Here is an 18626-nt window from a genome sequence, read left to right on the forward strand (position 1 = left end):
TAAATCAGGCTGGGAGGTATCTCATTCAGGACTCTTTGGAAACAAAGAGATTTTAGTACTCGCTCTTAAAAACAGCCGAACGTCGGCCTGCTTTTGTGGTCAGTCCTTCAGATTGTCACCTTCAAGCTTTTTTCCCCACCACTTTTCCTTTGTGCTCCTATTCCTCACGCATGGGTTCTCCAGACAAAAGGGAAAACTGGCCAATTACTGTTTTTTTAAAGCTGAAGAAACTTAGGCCGAAGACAGTTATAGCGTCTACATTCCTGCACAGCGGGGAGGTTTCCAAGCAGGTACTCTGAGTCTCTCACAGTGTGTTTGTGTGTGCTGATCTGTCACTGACGGGGGCACGAGGAGGGGTGCAGCATACGTACGCCAGAGCCATGATGCTCAGAGGTCGGCCTGCCAACGACTCAAAGCGCATTAGTGTCTTCATGTTGTCAGACAAAAGGCCCATCCCGCTGTCTGAATGACCCTAATGAAGATTGATCGACAAGCAGAGATTGAATACTTAAAACCAATGCTGTACATGTGAGTCAATTTAATTGCATTTACATTTTAATTATTATAACTTATAACAAATTCCAGCTAACTTTAGCAAATAAAAGCAATAGCATCGAACTGCTGCAGGAAACCTGGCTCTGTTATAACTAACGAAATGTAGCTAAAGTAGGTAAGAGGAGGATTTATGAGTCAAAAATCTGAAACATATCGTTAAGTTTTAGCTGTCACTGTATGTAACAGTCAAATGTGGAGCTGAAATCAAATAAAGGATAAGTTGTTTGTGTGTTTCGGGTTTAATTTCATGCCTAATAATTTACCTCGTGGTTCTCGCTTGTTCCGTCCTCCATCATAACCTCATCAAAGGTTTTTACGCTGGCGGGACGGATCTTAATATTCCTGGAAGAAAAAAAACAAAAACAAATCTTGGGTTAAGACTCCAATTCACCTTTAAACGTTCAGTTCAGAGAGTCCTTTGATTACACTGGAGCTGAAAGGCCAAGTTCAGCAACAAAACCAGAGGAACTTAATCACTTGCGTCAACAATGCGGTGCATCTATGACATTGTACTTTGAAAACACACCTTGTTTGCTTTGCATTTCAACGCTCAGAGGCTAAAACAGCAGCTTAATTTAACTTAAAGGGTAGCTGTCATTAACGCGTTTCAGCACCTCTTCCAAAAACACACTTGGGGGACTTGAGAAAATCCAACAGCTCAAAAAAAAATATTATTTTAAGTGGACATAAATCCTGAAGCCTCGCTTTATAGTTTCTGAGGAAATACCTCGCAGGAGCCACAACACTGAAGGCTCGCAGACCATCGAGCTGACGTCTGTGTATTTCTTATCACATGCCAATCGGGTCTCTCATTGTCCTCAGGTTGGACCTAAACGTTCTCCTGGTTGAGTTTAGTCTGAACGTTATGGGAACAATAATTGTTTTAGATATTTTCCAGTTAAAAAAACGATTGAGGTATTTCCTTCGCAAAACAGACTCTGCGCTGTTTGCCTGTACAGTCTGAGGATTGGTTTACATGTACGTAAGACAAGGTGATGGATTTCCTTTGAATGTCTTAACAAGTTCACTGGGGAGTGCAACAGACTTGAGCCAAGAAGACTAAGAGACTGCAGCCAATCCAGCGGCCCCGTGGGGCTGTAATTCATAAAACCGAATATTGGACAAATATAAAGTTTGACTCGATGACAGTTCTGCATTAGTAGATAAGAGAGGGAAAGTTATCACATGTAATCCTGAAGGAGGCATTAATGTTTCTTCTAAATTTCAATGGAAGACATTAAAAACTCACAGGGGTGACAGACGGGAATTCTGGGGAACAACAATATTTTTAGACCCTGAATGTCTGTCACAGACTGGAAATGAAAGCGGGACAAAGCCACTGTGATTTGGTTTGCAGTTTTAGAGCTTCAGCTCAAATCACTGTGTTTGGATTGGACTATTAAAATTAAGGGACATTGCACACTAATTAGTGGTGGTGACTTAAGATAAGATAAGATAAGATAACCTTTATTAGTCCCACACGTGGGAAATTTGTTTTGTCACAGCAGGAAGTGGACAGTGCAAAAGTTATGAAGCAAAAATTAGAATACAATAAGAATAAATACAGTACACAACTGTACTGAATAGAATAAAATAAAATACTATATACAGTAGAATAAAATAGAATAAAATATACAATAAATGCCAAATGCTTTATACAACTGAGTAAAAATACAACGATGCCAGAAAAGATTATTGCACATTAGTGTTATTGCACGTGTGTGGATGTGTTTGATCAGTTAAAGTCTTTGTTGTGGAGTCTGACAGCAGTGGGGAGGAAAGACCTGCGAAATCTCTCCGTCCCACACCGTGGGTGCCGCAGTCTCCCACTGAAGGAGCTGCTCAGTGCTGTCACAGTCTCCCGCATGGGGTGGGAGATGTTGTCCAACAGGGATGACAGCTTAGCCGCCATTCTTGTCAATGACATTAGCTCGCCACACCCTCAAACATATCCTGACCATAATTTACAATGTGGACATCGTGGTGAACAACATAAGAACTGAAACTAGTGGTCAAGTGCATAAATTCATCAAGAAATGTTTACTGTGTTCAATATTCAAACACAATAAAGCTTCTGTGCAAGTTGACTTGTTTTTTTTTTAATGGAACCAGTAGAGTCGCCCGCTGCTAGCCATTTAAAACAGAATGCAGTATTTTTTTTACATTAATATCTCTTAAAACGTTTTCAGAACTTTGTAGTTTACTAAACACATTCTGATATATAAAAACCCCCACCGCCATTCGGCCAACAAACTCCATCGTGGTGCAGGTGGCTTTTCCATCTTTTGCCTGTGGCGATAATGATTTGCACACTTTTAAAGTGGAGTTTTTACCAGATGTTTAATCACTTATGAATGTGGTACAAGTGAGTATTTATCCATTTGCATTGCTACTAAACCTCAATAATTCAGAGAATAGAAACAGCGGGGCATCTTCAAGTTAAAAATTCATATAAAAATAGAAAGAAAATAAAGAGAAAAGTAAAAGGATTAGTCCACCAATTTCTGTACTAGGGCATTAATAGTTTAGGATTTATTAAGTTTTCATTTAAAATTTAGATTATGCTCAGCTTCTTGATTGCATTTGCTTATTTTGTTTATATTTGATTATTTTTAGTGTTCGTTTTTTGTTTTATGATATATTACAATAATACTGGTGCAGGTGTAGTGTTGGGTGGAGGGTGAAGTATATGTTATTTTTCATGCGCAAGATTAAAGTAGATTTAAATCTGCACAAAATTTCATGGCAACTCCTGCAAATTTGAGTCTGCAGACCTGTAGGGGTCAATGAAACTCTTTACAGCACCAGTGCCAGTGCTTGTGTATTGTCAGTAGCATAACAGGGAGGAAAGCACATGTGTCCGTGAGTACTTTAGTGTGATTTATGAAAACTAGTCCACGAAAAATACTCCATCTTCTTACCAGTTGCTCCCTGAGTCGCGGTGGGAGGTTGGCCGTGTCTCCTCTGACGATACTGCAACAGTCTGGTCTCCCACCTTTGCCAGCAAGGCTGTGTTGATGGGTATGTAGTGCTTACCCTCCTAAATCAACGAAACAAGAAGCTTTATGATTGATGCTACGCGCTCTGTACAAACACACACTTCCATAGGTTGTGGTGAGCTGCCAAAGAAACCAGGCTCACGGCTCCAAAATCCATAACCATATTCATGAAGCTGGAACAAGTAGCAGGAGAGTTCATGACCGAGCTTCTTGTTACACAAGCTTTAGTAATGAAAGTCTGTTCTTTCTGTTCTGTTTCTCATGAAAGTAACTTTCACAGACTCATTTGTAATGCAACAGTTTTTATTTGATGTGATGTGATATGTGGCCTCATCTGTGTCTCTTATTACTTAACCGGACAATCTACAGTCCTCCAAAGAAGTGAAATGTAATTCCTCTTTGTAGCTATCTGTCTGCAGTAATGTACATTATGGAAAAAGGCCTGTTTACGTCTGTGAAAGAAAGATGCCTTGTGGTTCCTGATGACTGTAAGTGATCCGGTTTTGTTCAGGTTTTAACCAGTTTTCTATCCACAGCTGATACTAAGCAATCGTCTTTCTTAAATATACATTCATCAGCTTCAGTCGCTGCTACTCTTCCATCAAAAAATGAGGCCTTTTGTTTTAAACGTAGGCTGCAAGATTAAGACGACAAACAGCCTTCAAGTGCACTTAACGTACACGGCAGGAGAGCAGACTGCCTTCATCAGAGTCTGCATGGATCCACTCTGGTTTTAGTCTTTTTGACACATGCAGGCATGCAAAGCCATAGAAAGCGACTTTATTAAGAGCGAGTGCAATTTAGTCTTCCAAGCCTTTTTAGCAGCACGGGAACTCAGGTGTAAAATTTCACTCAGCTGCTTCAGTTTCAGCGCCAATCACGCTCTAATGGGACACTTTTGGCCTGATTTACTAATTTCTGTGGCAGTGCAAAGCCTTCTTTTGGCATTACGAAGCTACTGTTGGGATTTAAAGCAGTGTGGTGTCAACTGAGTAAAATTAGTTTTTACAGTGGGATGAGCAGTTTTTCAGGTTTTTAAGTTACAATGAAAACTTGATTTGTCACATCTCTTACATACCACACTGAAATATCTGCCAGTATACTTGTGTGCACGGCGCTGATTTTAATTAAAAAGCTGCAACATCACATAGAAATGTGGAAAAAATTGCTTTTTCATATTTATGCACATTGGATTTTTAATTTTTAATTTGTAAAATATGTATACACACACACACACACACACACACACACACACACGTAGAAAAACATATTTAGTATACACATCCAGTAATGCATACACTCTTATATTGCACATATATTTATTACTCTCAGATTTAGCCATCCTTATATTTTGCTTGTTTCATGTTATTGTATTTTTGCACACCCCTGTTGCTTGTGAAGCTCGCACACAAGAATTTCACTCACATGTACTGCACCAGTGTACCTGCACATGTGACGTGACAATAAAAGTGATTTGATTTGATTTGGATAGTAACAATAACTACTTGTTGTTCCTAGAGTATTTAAAAGTAGAATGGGAGGCAGAGCCTTCAGTTTTCAGGCCCCTCTTCTGTGGAACCAGCTTCCAGTTTGGATTCAGGAGACAGACACTATCTCCACTTTTAAGATTAGATTTAAAACTTTCCTTTTTGCTAAAGCATATAGTTAGGGCTGGACCAGGTGACCCTGAATCCTCCCTTAGTTATGCTGCAATAGACGTAGGCTGCCGGGGATTCCCATGATGCATTGAGTTTTTCCTTTCCAGTCACCTTTCTCACTCACTATGTATTAATAGACTTCTCTGCATTGAATCATATCTGTTATTAACCTCTGTCTCTCTTCCACAGCATGTCTTTTATCCTGTCTTCCTTCTCTCACCCCAAACAATCACAGCAGATGGCCCCGCCCCTCCCTGAGCCTGGTTTTGCCGGAGGTTTCTTCCTGTTAAAAGAGAGTTTTTCCTTCCCACTGTCGCCAAAGTGCTGCTCATAGGGGGTCATATGATTGTTGGGTTTTTCTCTGTATCTATGAAGCGCCTTGAGGTGACTTTTGTTGTGATTTGGCGCTATATAAATAAAATTGAATTGAATTGAATTGAACTTTTATAACACAGTTCAGGCTCTATTGGTAAATAATGTTTTGTGTTCTCTTGGTAATAAGCTGGTTATTATCCAAACAAATTGGCTTTGTCTTTGTTGGTAAATTATGCATCATCAGTAGATCAGCCACAGACCGTTTCGCTTGCGCCTTGTGCTTTAACAGAGTGAAGGCAATGTTAATGCAAGCATAGCCACTGTTCTGTCAAGTCAAAATATCTGCAAGTAAAAAGGTTTTCTGGACTCTGTCGGGTGTGTTTCATCTCATTTCGGTGTAAAAGATTTGCCGAAAAAACGAAACATTACGACTTGTTCTTGTCTTTGTTGACCCAGTCATAACAAAGAGCTGTTCAGCTTTGTAACAGCTGTGTAAAATCTACAGTCTGTGTCATTTGACACCAGACATTGTTATCATGCGTCACACTAACAATTACATCGTTTTTTTCCCCCCACGTGTTTTGAAGCGTTGTTCCTCTACACAACCGGCGGTGTCATTTCAAGGAGAGCCAAGTGTTTGTGCTGACTGTTGTTTCCCTTCTCAGTTACAGCGAGCAAAACACTTCAACTTTTGTTTTTTCCCCCCCTGTTAATCACCAGCAGTGCTCGTGACTCATCCTGTGAATCTGGTAACTAATATTGGTAAAACTGCTCTTGCATAAAACCGCAACATGGTCAGAAATCCTCCCTGATGTGGGGATTTAAATTTGAAATATGTCCGCACTTCTCAGTAAAAACACGTCGATAAATCTCTGGTATATCCTCATAAACTCGCAGTTTCAGTTCACGCCCAAGCCTGATGGCAGATCCGAACAGTCTGATGTTTAAACAGTGAAACGTGAATAATTTGTAGCGTTTAATTGGTTAAGTTTTGCCCATCATTGGAATACAAGCATGCTGATCCACACAGGTGTGCACACGGGTGTTCACAGACACGGACTACACCTTTCTTGGCTGCTGCCTCAAAGCACATTGTGCGCCGTCTATCTTGCGTGCTGCACAATATCGTTTAATATTTAGCATCTACTGTTATCTACTGCTAGCTAGTTTATTGTGATGGTGCTGCTTTTATTATGTTGCTCTTTTTTTTGTTTGCTTTCTCTTCTGTTTTTTTTTTTTCTCCATACAGGTGATCCAGGTGTTTTGTTTGTTTTTCTCTCTTTCTTCCTCCCTTTCTCACCGTCTCTTCTCCCCTCTGGTTTTCTTTCTCTCCCTCTCTTTCTTTCATTCTTTCTCCCTGTCCTATCCCCCAGTCATGTCTGTCCCGTTTGTAGCAACCGAAAATAAATTCATAATTCTAATAAAGGTCAATCAAATGGACCAATATGGCAAGGCCATGAATCCGCTTGGCATCTTTCTTGGCCTTAAGACAACAATTCTGATGGCTAAAGATCCAAACGGGACACACAAAAAAAAAAAAAAAAGTTTTGCCCATCATACCTGTTGCACACTGGCCTGAAGCAAGTCTCCCAGCCTTTCCACCAGCTCAGTGAAGGTCGGCCTCTCCTGTGGCTCCCCCTGCCAGCAGTCCAGCATGGTCTGATATCTGTGAGGAAAGAGCAAAGATAAATATTGGATGGATACACTTAATGTCAAAGCCAAGAACAACATTCGGTATATTTGGGTTGATGTATTGTAAAATGTAGCACCTTTAGGAAGAAAAACATCGACCTCCAGAGTCGTGGTTCTTTGTCTCTTTCACCACTTATAAACAAACCTCTTTTCACCGAGCAACCACATGTGGTCCACCTCTAAACCAACTGCCACACATACGCTTCTGTATTGTCAGTAAATCTCGAGCCTCTGGGACCGTATCGGTCTCTGTTCTGGTTTTGGGTGTGAAAAACAGTAAGAACACACAGCCTCGCTCGGGTCTCTGACAAGCTGTCAACCTCTCTGCCCGTGTGGGAAAACTCAGAGCTTTAATGTGATTTTCCATCGCAATGTCCAGCTACATTTCGTGAAGGAATTTTGAAACAGAGCACCTCAGCTCCTGTTTAAATTATATTCACAGTACGCTACTGATTGGGATCAATCAATGGCAGACTCTTTTTCTGCTTTCACTTACAGCAGCTACCACATTCCCTCCAGAGATCTTAAGTTTTATGTAAACATAGCCATTGTTATTACATTTTGTCTTTATATTTAGTCAATCTCAGGTCTTAGGAGTTGGAAAAGCAGTTGGTCTGTTGGTTTATCAACCCCAATATCCTCTCATCCTGGGCCGACTCGAAGAAACAGAGATACTGGGATCCCCACCTTGATTAATACAGAGTGCACTCTACCAGGTGCTAGTCCTCTTAACAGTGACAGGATGTAGGGAGCATGATCACAGCCCTCATGCATATCATTGAGGAGGAAGTAGACACATTGTACGACTGCACAATTTAAACCACATTTCCTGGCTGGTCCGTAATGAGAATAAATAGCATGGGCCCACATGTTTAGAGGTCTTGAGGGAGTCTGGTGTTTTTTGAGGGGGAAAGATTCTGAAGAAGTGAACTACTTCATCCGGTTGGGCAAATGCAGTAGGATAGGAAATGAGCATCCTATTTATTGTGCTCCCACTCTGTGTAAATTCTTCCGCAATGCATCAGGACGGGGGATCTTATTAGCAGGCGGGAGACAACATTCCTGATGAATCAGGGCTGTGAGAACACAAATTAAATGGCGCTCCCTGAAACCTCATGTGGTTTTAATCATTCTTATATTCCGAGTTTGGGACGAAGGTCAAGGTGTCATAACCTGGGATTAGAGATCAACTGTAAAAATTTCACGGGGATCTCCATAATTCACCCCAATGACTCTGTGTGAATTGCTGTGCATTTCATTTAAAGTGATATTAACTGGTTTTATTTTAACTTTAAATTAGATGCAGGCCCCACAGCCATAAAAATGCAAAATATGTAATTTGGCAACCCTACAGTATTTTAGACAATGAGCTAACTGAACTGAGATGGAAAATATGAGGGATTTTTGGCACCAGTAGGTCTGCATCTACAGATCATGTGCCCTAACTGAAATCTACGGTCTGGATTCGATTGAGTGAATCGCTTCCAATCATGGCCAGGCAGAGCTGATCGATTAATCCAGTTACCTTTACTTGGCAACATTCTGAAGCTTTTGATAGCATATCATTACTAAGCGGACGTGCAGCATTATTCTTTCAAAACAAATGCAACTTGTGAATTTTAAGTAAGTGAGGCGTGTTAAATGAAATCCAGACACAACATATGCACACGGGTTCAGCGAGAGCTGCAGAGCTCTGCAGGGTTCGGATCAGTTGCAGACCGACTACACGAGGCGTATCACAAAAAAAACGTTTCACTTGCTGCTTTACGAACTGACAGAACTGACATCAAAGAGGGGGGTCTGTGTTCTCCTGCACATATTTATGTCTATCTGAATCCTCCAATCCTTTCTAAAAAGAATTTAAAAACCTCCTCGTCAGGCCTCCAAAGTAGGCATTTGAATTAAGTGCTAAATTTCCTCTGCATCGCTGTCAGTCAGAGAACGCTTCACAGCTCCAAGCATGCTGCTGTAGTGAATCACCAGCTAATATTTCCTCCTGCAACTCCGAGAGCAGAATTTTTATCCAGCACCCCTGACCTGCTGGTGCAGTGCAAAGAGGGAGAAGGAAACAAGACCTCCTCTTAGCTGCAGACTGATATGACAGGGCTTATTTTCTTTGAAAGGAGAACATATGGCCGGTGATGTGGAGGTTACTGCCTGAGACATAAACACACCTTCAAACTATATGGTGTATTTTTGTTTCATGAAATCAGTCTTGGATTTTCCAATCAGACCTACAGGACAAGACCGATATTCAGCACTTTAGTTCAAGTTATTTCTTAGGAACACTGCCTGCTTCACCGTTTCCTCCCGTTTGGTAGAAAGACCTCCTGTTTCTTTTAAAAAAAGATGATACCCTGAAGTATCGCTGTGAGGAATTCTTACATTTCAGAAGAAGCATATTCTGGCGCTCTCATCCTGGTTCCCTCTTTGAGTCTGCAGCAAAATTCTTCATCGATCTGGACGCCCGGGTATGGGGAGGCACCTGACAGACAGATAACGTAATTTGTTATTTGTTATTTACAAAAAGGCGCAAACACAGTTCAATTAAATAACTACATCTGAATTTTATATGTGAGAAAATGATCCCTTTGGATTAATTAAAGTATGAAACATCTACATTTATTATTTAAAGAAAAGGAAAACCTAAAATAGTTTATTCTACTTCTTATTTTAATTGAAATATTAAAAATAATATGCAGTGACACAATATTAACATAACTCAAGTGAACACAAGCCAAGCAGATAAATTACTGGTCTTTGCTCTGTCACATAAAAATCTCTCTCAGATTTGGATAGTGTAATAAGAACTGTGTTCAAACCAATTTAAATGAAATATAAATGACTTCTGGCTAAAAATGATATACAGCCAAACCCGAATGTTTTTAGACTCGTTAAACTGTCTAATGCATCACTCACCAACCAAATGGGACATTTTATTTACCTTTGAACTATAATGTTGGGTATAAAATTCTAATGCTTGGTTTACTCTGAAAACATAGCATGAAATACTAATGGGTATCAGATTCCCAGTCCGCTGGTTTAGGGTAATAATGCCCATTTTCTGAATTATCGAGTAATATTTTTCTTTGCTCCAATCCCAGTGAATAATACAACAAATCATCTTTGCAGCTCCCCAGATTTACACAGAGCGACAGATTCGGCTTTGCACAGAAAGTAAAATACACAACGTCAGCTCCAGCTGTCACCGTTCACACGGATCATATTTCCGGCTCATGTCCATTCAGTGTTTCCTGACGTGTGGGTTTGTGTGTAAACAAAGTAAGAACGCATAAGGCACAATTTTAACCTAAATATTTTTAGTGTACATGATTGGATTTTTGTTATAGTATTTACAAAGTAAAATAGAAGGAATTTCACATTTGATTCATGTGTAATACGTATCGTTAATGTGCAAAGTTTTTAATAAAATACCCATTTCATTATATCATACTGTAAACTGCTCTTGCCTTCTAAGTTATATTTATTTTGTTTTATTACGAAAAAAGTATACTTTGGTATTTTTATATTCTTTAAAATTTTAATCAGCATTTATCGGTCTAATCTACAGTGTGGGCCATTTATATGGATACACCGTAATAACATGGGAATGGTTGGTGATATTAAAGTCCTGTTTGTGGCACATTAGTATATGTGAGGGGCAGTGTTGGGAAGGTTACTTTTAAAATGTATTCCATTACAGAATACAGAATACATGCCCCAAAATGTATTCTGTAACGTATTCCGTTACGTTACTCAATGAGAGTAACGTATTCTGAATACTTTGGATTACTTAATATATTATCATGCTGTTTACAACTACATGAGTGTACTATTGCTGTGATTTATTACTGTTACTGAAGGTCCGCGGCTCCGAACCGTAGTAAAGGGACCTCTGGCTAATACGGTGGGTTCTGTGTCGGGCTCGTAGCCGAAAACTAGCTTTACTTTGTTGTCTGGGTCAACTTTGCTAGCGAGAGACAGAGAGATGAGTTGAAAGGCTGCTCCAACGGAACTTATTGTTTTTGGAGGAAAACACGAACACGGTGTACAGTCGAGTCTTAATAGCTTACTTACAACTGGGCTCGTCAGGCTCTCTTCTTGGCTGCAGTGGTTATTATTATATTTACATGCTTCCAGCTCCCGTTTTTGCTCGATGACAGCTCGTACTTTTCCTTTTTCTCCCTCCCTCGCTCACAGACACATAACGGGTATGGCAGTCCATTCTCCCTGCAGCACGGACTACACTGCCTATGATTAGGCACTGCTATATTCTTTAGAGCTATACCGGTAGCATTCTGCCTATTAGCTTAGCACGACAACAACAAAAAGGCCTCTCTCACCCAGGAAACACGCAAAGAGAGAGCGTCACCCTGTAACCATGGCAACCGTAACGCTGCCACCTGGAACAACAGAACGTAGCTGTCAAACAAAACCCAAACAGGCCTGACCCGCCACAACATGAAACAGGGAAGTACCGCCGTGTAATCCATTTATTTCAACAAAGTAACTGTATTCTAAATACGACCTTTTAAACGGTAACTGTAACGGAATACAGTTACTCATATTTTGTATTTTAAATACGTAACGGCGGCACATGTATTCCGTTACTCCCCAACACTGGTGGGGCAAACTCCTCAAGATGGGTGGTGACCATGGTGGCCATTTAGAAGTCGGCCATCTTGGATACAACATTTGTTTTTTCAATAGGAAGAGGGCCATGTGACACATCAAACTTATTGGTAATGTCACAAGAAAAACAATGGTGTGCTTGGTTTCAGCGTAACTTTATTCTTTCATGAGTTATTTACAAGTTTCTGACCACTTATAAAATGTGTTCAATCTTGAGGAGTTTGCCCCCTCACATATACTAATGTGCCACAAACAGGACTTTAATATCACCAACCATTCCCATGTTATTACGGTGTATCCATATAAATGGCCCACCCTGTAGTATGAGAGACCTAGTACATTGTTTGGCATCAATACTGTACTAACAATCTGGATACATGAACTCAGAAAACTGAACTGGCAAACTTTTGGTTCATAAAATATCCAGAGAGTATACCGTGGAGCTCCAATATGTCAAATTTAACCCCCAGACATCAACTTGCACTATTGCAACGATCTACTTCTCTGACTTTCTTTTGTTGTTGCTCATTTTGTGTCCCTGTTTCTTGATTTATTTTTGTAAGGCTCAGCTAACACTACCCAGATGTGCGAGTGTTTCTTTAATGGAAAGTGTGGCGATAAGGTGGTGAGAGAGGAAGAGTAAGAAAGACAAAAATAAATAAAGGGAAGAAAACTGTGTCATTGTGACATCGGCATGCTTTCCACTGAAAAGATAAAAATATACGAATTCACACACTTTTCTTTCAGTGGAAGTGGCTGATGACACCAAATGATAATTCATGAACAGCACATTTGAAAACACTTTCATTGCATCTGTGGTGACTGTTGGACATATATGTAACATGCAAATAATATCTCATGTTGTCTTGGCATCAAAATGTGTTCTTAGTTCTGTGCTAGGTTCCTCATGCAATCACGGACCAATGCACAACGCTGCCTTAAAGGCTGGAGTGGTCTCACAGCAGGGGCACACTTTCACACTGATCTGGCTGCTTGGTTACTGTGAGTTTATGTTGCCAGCTGGGTTGAAACAGACTGCTTGAATAAGGGGCGCTCACTTGTTTTAATGTCCCATGCCTGTGATAATATTCACAGGCCCTGATTGTTTTTTGCATGAGTGCCAGGAAAACTGTAATGCAAGTCCAGGCGCCTTTGTCCTAAAGGCACAATTACACAGTGGAAGAAGACAGCTATTACCCAGGACATCTGGTGAGACTGTAAAAGCTACAGGCACTAATCAAGTCCATTATCAAGATGAACATCATGCTAAACGTCCATCCATCCATCCATCCATCCATCCATCCATCCATCCATCCATCCATGTGTATGTGCAGGACTGCTCATATACAGTTTTGACTTATAACAGAGGGGAATGCTTTATTGGCCTGCCAGCCCTGAATATGTGAGGATGACGAGACTAAATTAAATAAATAAAGAGTAAATGTGAAATACAAATAATAACCCAGTTTCACAGGGTATTTATCAATGACCTTTGATTAAAAAAATAGCCTTTTAAATCTATTTCTTTTAGCTATAAGCTTTATAAAATGTTGCGAACAATGACATACAGCTATAAATACTGCCAACACTTCAATACTGTTTAAATGCTGAATTCAACTTGTTCCTGATATTTATCTTCGTTGTGTTTGCCTTTGAAATGTTTTTGCTAGTGACCAATAAATATCTTTTTGGTTTTAACTAAATAAAATACAGTTTGAGTACATATCAATTAGGCCTTAGGTTAGGTTGCACCTCTTGCTTAAAATCTAACCCATCAAGACACTCGTTGTCAGGCCCATTTAAAACCTGTCTGGCATCCAGTCAAATTCATTTCACCTTGTTTGTAGATTTTTTGCCTAAAGTTGACCTTTTGTACTAATTCTGTCTAAATACTTTTGCCCTTGGACTGCACTCAGGTAACTTTGCAGGATTCAGAGTTCAAGAAAATCTTTACTTATCCTATGCCGGCGCCTAGGTGCCGTCACTCAGTTCATCCACTATCTCCAACATGTTTTTTTAAGCTCTACTTTCTTCAAGGCCAACATCCCTGTAAATCAACTTTTATCTGAAACTGAGCATTTAGAGCATTCTGAAGCCCAAGATTTAGGTTTACAGGGGTTAAATGTACATATGACTTTATAATTTTAAACTCTGGCCATGTTTAACATAATAGGTTGACTTTAAGCATATCTGGTGACTTCTGTTTCCAGAGAGAAGTTTTATGCAACTCGCGCGTTTCTCAGAACCACCAACTGTGACCTGTCATTTGCAAGTCGTCAAAATACAAATTCCTCTTCACAGTTTCATTTTGAGTTTAAAAATGATCATTTGTAACAGTCTCTCCCACATAGAAGCTTTGGGTTTGGTTTGCTTGTACTCGTGACACTTACCCAGAGAGAAGATCTCCCACATGAGAACACCGAAGGACCAAACATCACTCTGAGTTGTGTAGATCTTGTCAAAAATGGCCTCAGGTGCCATCCACTTAAGCGGCAGTCTAGCCTGTGCACAAGTATTTCGAAAAGAGATCATATACTACCTTCTATCATCTGTGGATATCTCCAAAATTAATGTGAACACTGATTACACCACACTATTACATCACTGGGAAAACTAGGGAGTATAAACACACAGTAGTAGCAGTAGTTCACTGTTTTGGTGTGGTCTAATAATGATACTAATAACCTAATAAACTTACATCTCCTTTGCGCACATAATCTGGGTCCTTGTAGACATCCCTTGCGAGTCCAAAATCACAGATCTTCACAACGTTATTTTCAGAAAGCAGGATATTACGTGCAGCCAGATCACGATGAATGCACTATTAAAAAAACGGCAAAAAACATGGTGAGATTTTTACTGCAAAACCGTGTTTTCCGCACACTGCAAGTTTGAATTCACCGCTATGCTGCATTTGGGAAAACATATGGTCAAGCCATCAGTGATATTACAATAGGAAATTCTTTTTTTTCTATATACAGACTCCTGCTGTGGATTATTTATAACAATGGCTTCATTCTCTAATCAGTGTCATCCTGTTCTCCAAAACTATGAATGAGCTGAAAAATAAACGAGTTCTACATGTACATCCTTTAAGCATCAGCGGGCACGCTTAAAAATAAAACAGTTAAGTTAACAATGAAATGCATTGACTCCTGTTGTGAGGGAGAAAATACCTTTCGTGAAGCCAAGAACTCCATGCCTTTTGCAACTTGGAAACTGTAGCAAATTAAATCTTCCAGTGTCAGAACTCTCTTATATAAATCCTCAGGTTCTGTGAAAGAAAACAACAAGTCCCAGTCAGAGTGATTATTCATTCTGGCCTTCAACTTTAAGACAATCCTATTCCTCTTCTTAGTGTTTTGAAATGTTATCAGCAGCCCTCCACACCTGTCAAATAAATCAGATAAGATGAAGCACTAACGTCTCTCAAGGGAGAACCTGCAAAAGCCCTGGACTACAACATGCCATCTTAAGAATCCATCCTGACACATACATGTCTCCTCCACACTCTCTCTTTGAAACATTCTTTATAGAGTATAGAATAGAGTTTATAGAGTGATAGAAAATAAATATTACAAGCCCTCCTATTTTTCAGATGTCAGGTGAAACATGTAGTTATGCTGCAAGAGGATCTCACAAGGAGCTCTTCCACTTCCACCTGAGTAAACAGCTAATCAAACCCAAAATAACACATTAGAAACAACAAGGCTGACGTGCCGAGCTCAAGGCAGAGAGCTGTGCAATAGTTGGGGTCAGGAGAGGAAATAAACAGACGCCTCCCCAGACTCAGTGGGGTGACAGTCGCTCCTGCTGCACTGATTGTACTGCTGAACAGGAGGAGGAAATGTCCCATCAGACTCAGACTGAAAAACAATCTGAAGGGAGCTTTCATTCCTGGGCAGAAGGGGTGGAGCAGAGGTGAGAGGAGGAGGGGGAGAAGAAGGAGGACAGCAGGAGGGACGAGTGGGGAGGAGAGAGGAGTGCGGGGGTTGAAGGGAAGCAAGACGTGCTTGGCTTTTACCTTCTTCCTCTTCCTCTGAGTCACAGTAGCTCTTATCTTCGATAAAACCAGAGCTCGCGGAGCTTCCGGTGCTGGCCACGCTCTCCAAGCGGCGCTTCATCAGCTCGCTAAGTTCGCAGCCCAATCCGGATGAAACCACCTTACCATCCGGGCTCTGATCGACACACAGGTTTCATTATAAATAGGAAATTCAATAATACGTTTTACACGCATCAGATTTTTGTGGAATATAATCACACTGCATTAAGGTACGATGAATTTATCTTTACAAAATAGGAGACATTCCAGGAGTAAAAACAGTTACTCTCTGTACAAAAATGACGATATTGCACAGATGGAGACTCACTTTGTAGACGAGAAAGTCGTCTCTCTTGCCCCTCAAATAGTTGGACAAATTTCCATATTTGCAGAACTCCACTATCATCATCAACGGTCCTGTTAAAGATGGAATCATTCCTCTGATTATTATTCACGGGAATAAAAACAAGGGTCAAAAACAGACGCCAACTTAATCCTAAACCTAACGAAACTGGCAGTATTTTAGTATCCTTTAAAAAGACAATGCTTCTATATATTTTATAATGACAGTAATAATGCTCACCGCCAGGTTTCGTGCAGGCTCCCAGCAGGTTAACCACATTGAGGTGATGGCCAATGTGGATCAGGATCTTTAACTCTGACATCAGAGCCTTTCGCTCGTTTGACGTAGCGCCTCCTGTAACGAGTGTAAACATCAGCTGGTGCTTCAACATCCAAAGTAAATGCTCTCGTAAGCGATTTAATTTGAGAAACTTCCAGCTTGACTAAATTCTTGTGAAAAACAAGTAAGCATACACGTGTTTTTTAACTAAAACAGAGAGTGGAGAGTTTTTTTAAGTGCATTCAACTTATTATCTGTATTTATATATTAACAGTGAAATCTATTTTACTTTTTATTTTCTGAGACCCAAGACTACTCTGAAATCTAATGTGGTATAGTTTCAGTTTCAGTTTTCAGTTTTATTTGTCATATGCAAGTTAGCACAGGGTCAACATTGTAATGAAATGTGTTTGACGAGCAGCAGTCACTCAGCAGCATGATACAGTAGGAGAAAATATAATAAAATATAATAAAATAAAATAAAATATAAAAATATAAAAATAGTAAGGAGCTAAATATTAGAGAGACATGGTAAAAGAGAAAAGATGACTAAATATATATGTATCTATAAATATAAATATATGTACACTAGTGATTAAATAAGAAAATCTTGAAAAGAAATATCACTGGAGGGCAGATGGGATATTGCACAGGAATGAGCAGCAGAAAATTACAGTATTGCACTTTTAAATATAAATATCAATGACAATAAAGTGAAGTGACCAGTGCAGATTAAACAGAGTACTTGAGAAGCTGCAGGGTAGCTTCTGAGTGCTGTGTTGTGTGTGTTTAAGTGTTGTGGTTGAGGTGTCGTATGGCTTGGTGGTAAAAACTGTTATTAAGTCTTGACAGAAATATGACATAGATTTTTATTAACTGCATTGTTTTGCACAATACATTGCAAGCAGAAAGTTTATGTTCACAGTTTTTTATTATGGAGAAAAGGCTAAAAAACTGGGATTACAGGAGCAATTTAATTTAATTCAATTTAAGTATTGAAATAAGAGAGAAAGCTATGTGGAGGGTTTTTTAGGCCCAGTTATATCAAACAGCTTTTGTTGGACGACATCTTGAAAGATAAATACCAAAGTAATTACAGAGATAAGAGGGGAAGTGTTCACATTACACTCCTGAGTTTGAGAAGTTTATTCAGTGATATGAGTTTACATTGAATGATGAGAATCGAGATTTAGACCATGCTTTCTTTTTCAATGACCAACCACAAAACCAAAGCAGCCAGAGTCTCTGACTAAATCATGGCCAATCTGAGAAAACCTGCTGCTTTCCATTAACTTTGACCTATGACTAACAACAGCCAGCGCATTAGTTCCTCTCAGCGAACCTGTGATTTATGAAGAGTAGTGATTAATGATAAGAAAGAGCAAAACATCTACCCAGTGGTCCTATTTTTTCCTTCTCGCAAACACATCTTCCCCAAATCTCTACTTACTGATAGGTCTGCAAATTGCTTCTATAGCGTTGCCAAAAAGAAAGAATTCTAGGGAATTACATGTGCCGTTCATGCACTCGCTGCGGTGAATGAAATAGCTTTGCAATAACAGCCAAAACTGTTTAGCTTCCTGTTTTCATTTTGAATATTTACAGCGAACATTTGGAAAGATGTCGGAATGAGATTGTAAATGCTTCAAATAAAGACTGAACACAGGAGGATTTCCAAATGTTTGACTCTCTAAAATGTGTCAAATAAACACATGAGCATATTTTTATTGCTCATGTTGGGCTTGTCTCTTATACTTTAAAAAAAAATTCACACGAATAACTTGGACACTTCTGATCAAATCCAATTCCCAATTCCCGTCAGCGTGAGAGGTTTTACCATACATGCACTTTGCAAGAAACCGGCATTGGATGTTTTTTTGCTTTGCGCTCTAACACCATGCAAACATTAACTCTGTGTATGGTGATGTCGTTTACGAGTCTGTGTAATGCACGTGAAATAAATCTTATGCAGAAGTAACAGATATTCAACATTCATCTGCTGCACATTAAACGATGACTTTACTGCCGGCCTGTGCAAGTACTACGAGCATTGCACCACTATTGGTAGATTGGCCAAATTATGTACGAAAGTGCACAACATAAAAGGTCAG

General features: G+C 39.7%; 1 protein-coding gene across 1 annotated transcript in view; it reads right to left on the reverse strand.

Moving 5' to 3' along the window:
- Positions 1-18626, reverse strand: part of kdrl (kinase insert domain receptor like) — a 49967-nt gene that overhangs the window by 5334 nt on the left and 26007 nt on the right. The window contains exons 19-29 of the mRNA XM_085135858.1: positions 16477-16590; positions 16222-16310; positions 15876-16029; positions 15028-15125; positions 14550-14672; positions 14242-14353; positions 9605-9704; positions 7088-7193; positions 3477-3595; positions 819-897; positions 372-472 (exon numbers count right to left, since the gene is read on the reverse strand). Of these exons, the coding sequence (XP_084991984.1) occupies positions 372-472; positions 819-897; positions 3477-3595; positions 7088-7193; positions 9605-9704; positions 14242-14353; positions 14550-14672; positions 15028-15125; positions 15876-16029; positions 16222-16310; positions 16477-16590 (1195 nt within the window). The remainder of the gene's footprint in view (positions 1-371; positions 473-818; positions 898-3476; positions 3596-7087; positions 7194-9604; positions 9705-14241; positions 14354-14549; positions 14673-15027; positions 15126-15875; positions 16030-16221; positions 16311-16476; positions 16591-18626) is intronic.

Source organism: Neolamprologus multifasciatus, chromosome 2 (genome assembly GCF_963576455.1).
Source record: "Neolamprologus multifasciatus chromosome 2, fNeoMul1.2, whole genome shotgun sequence".
In the NCBI taxonomy this organism is placed as follows: Eukaryota; Metazoa; Chordata; class Actinopteri; order Cichliformes; family Cichlidae; genus Neolamprologus; species Neolamprologus multifasciatus.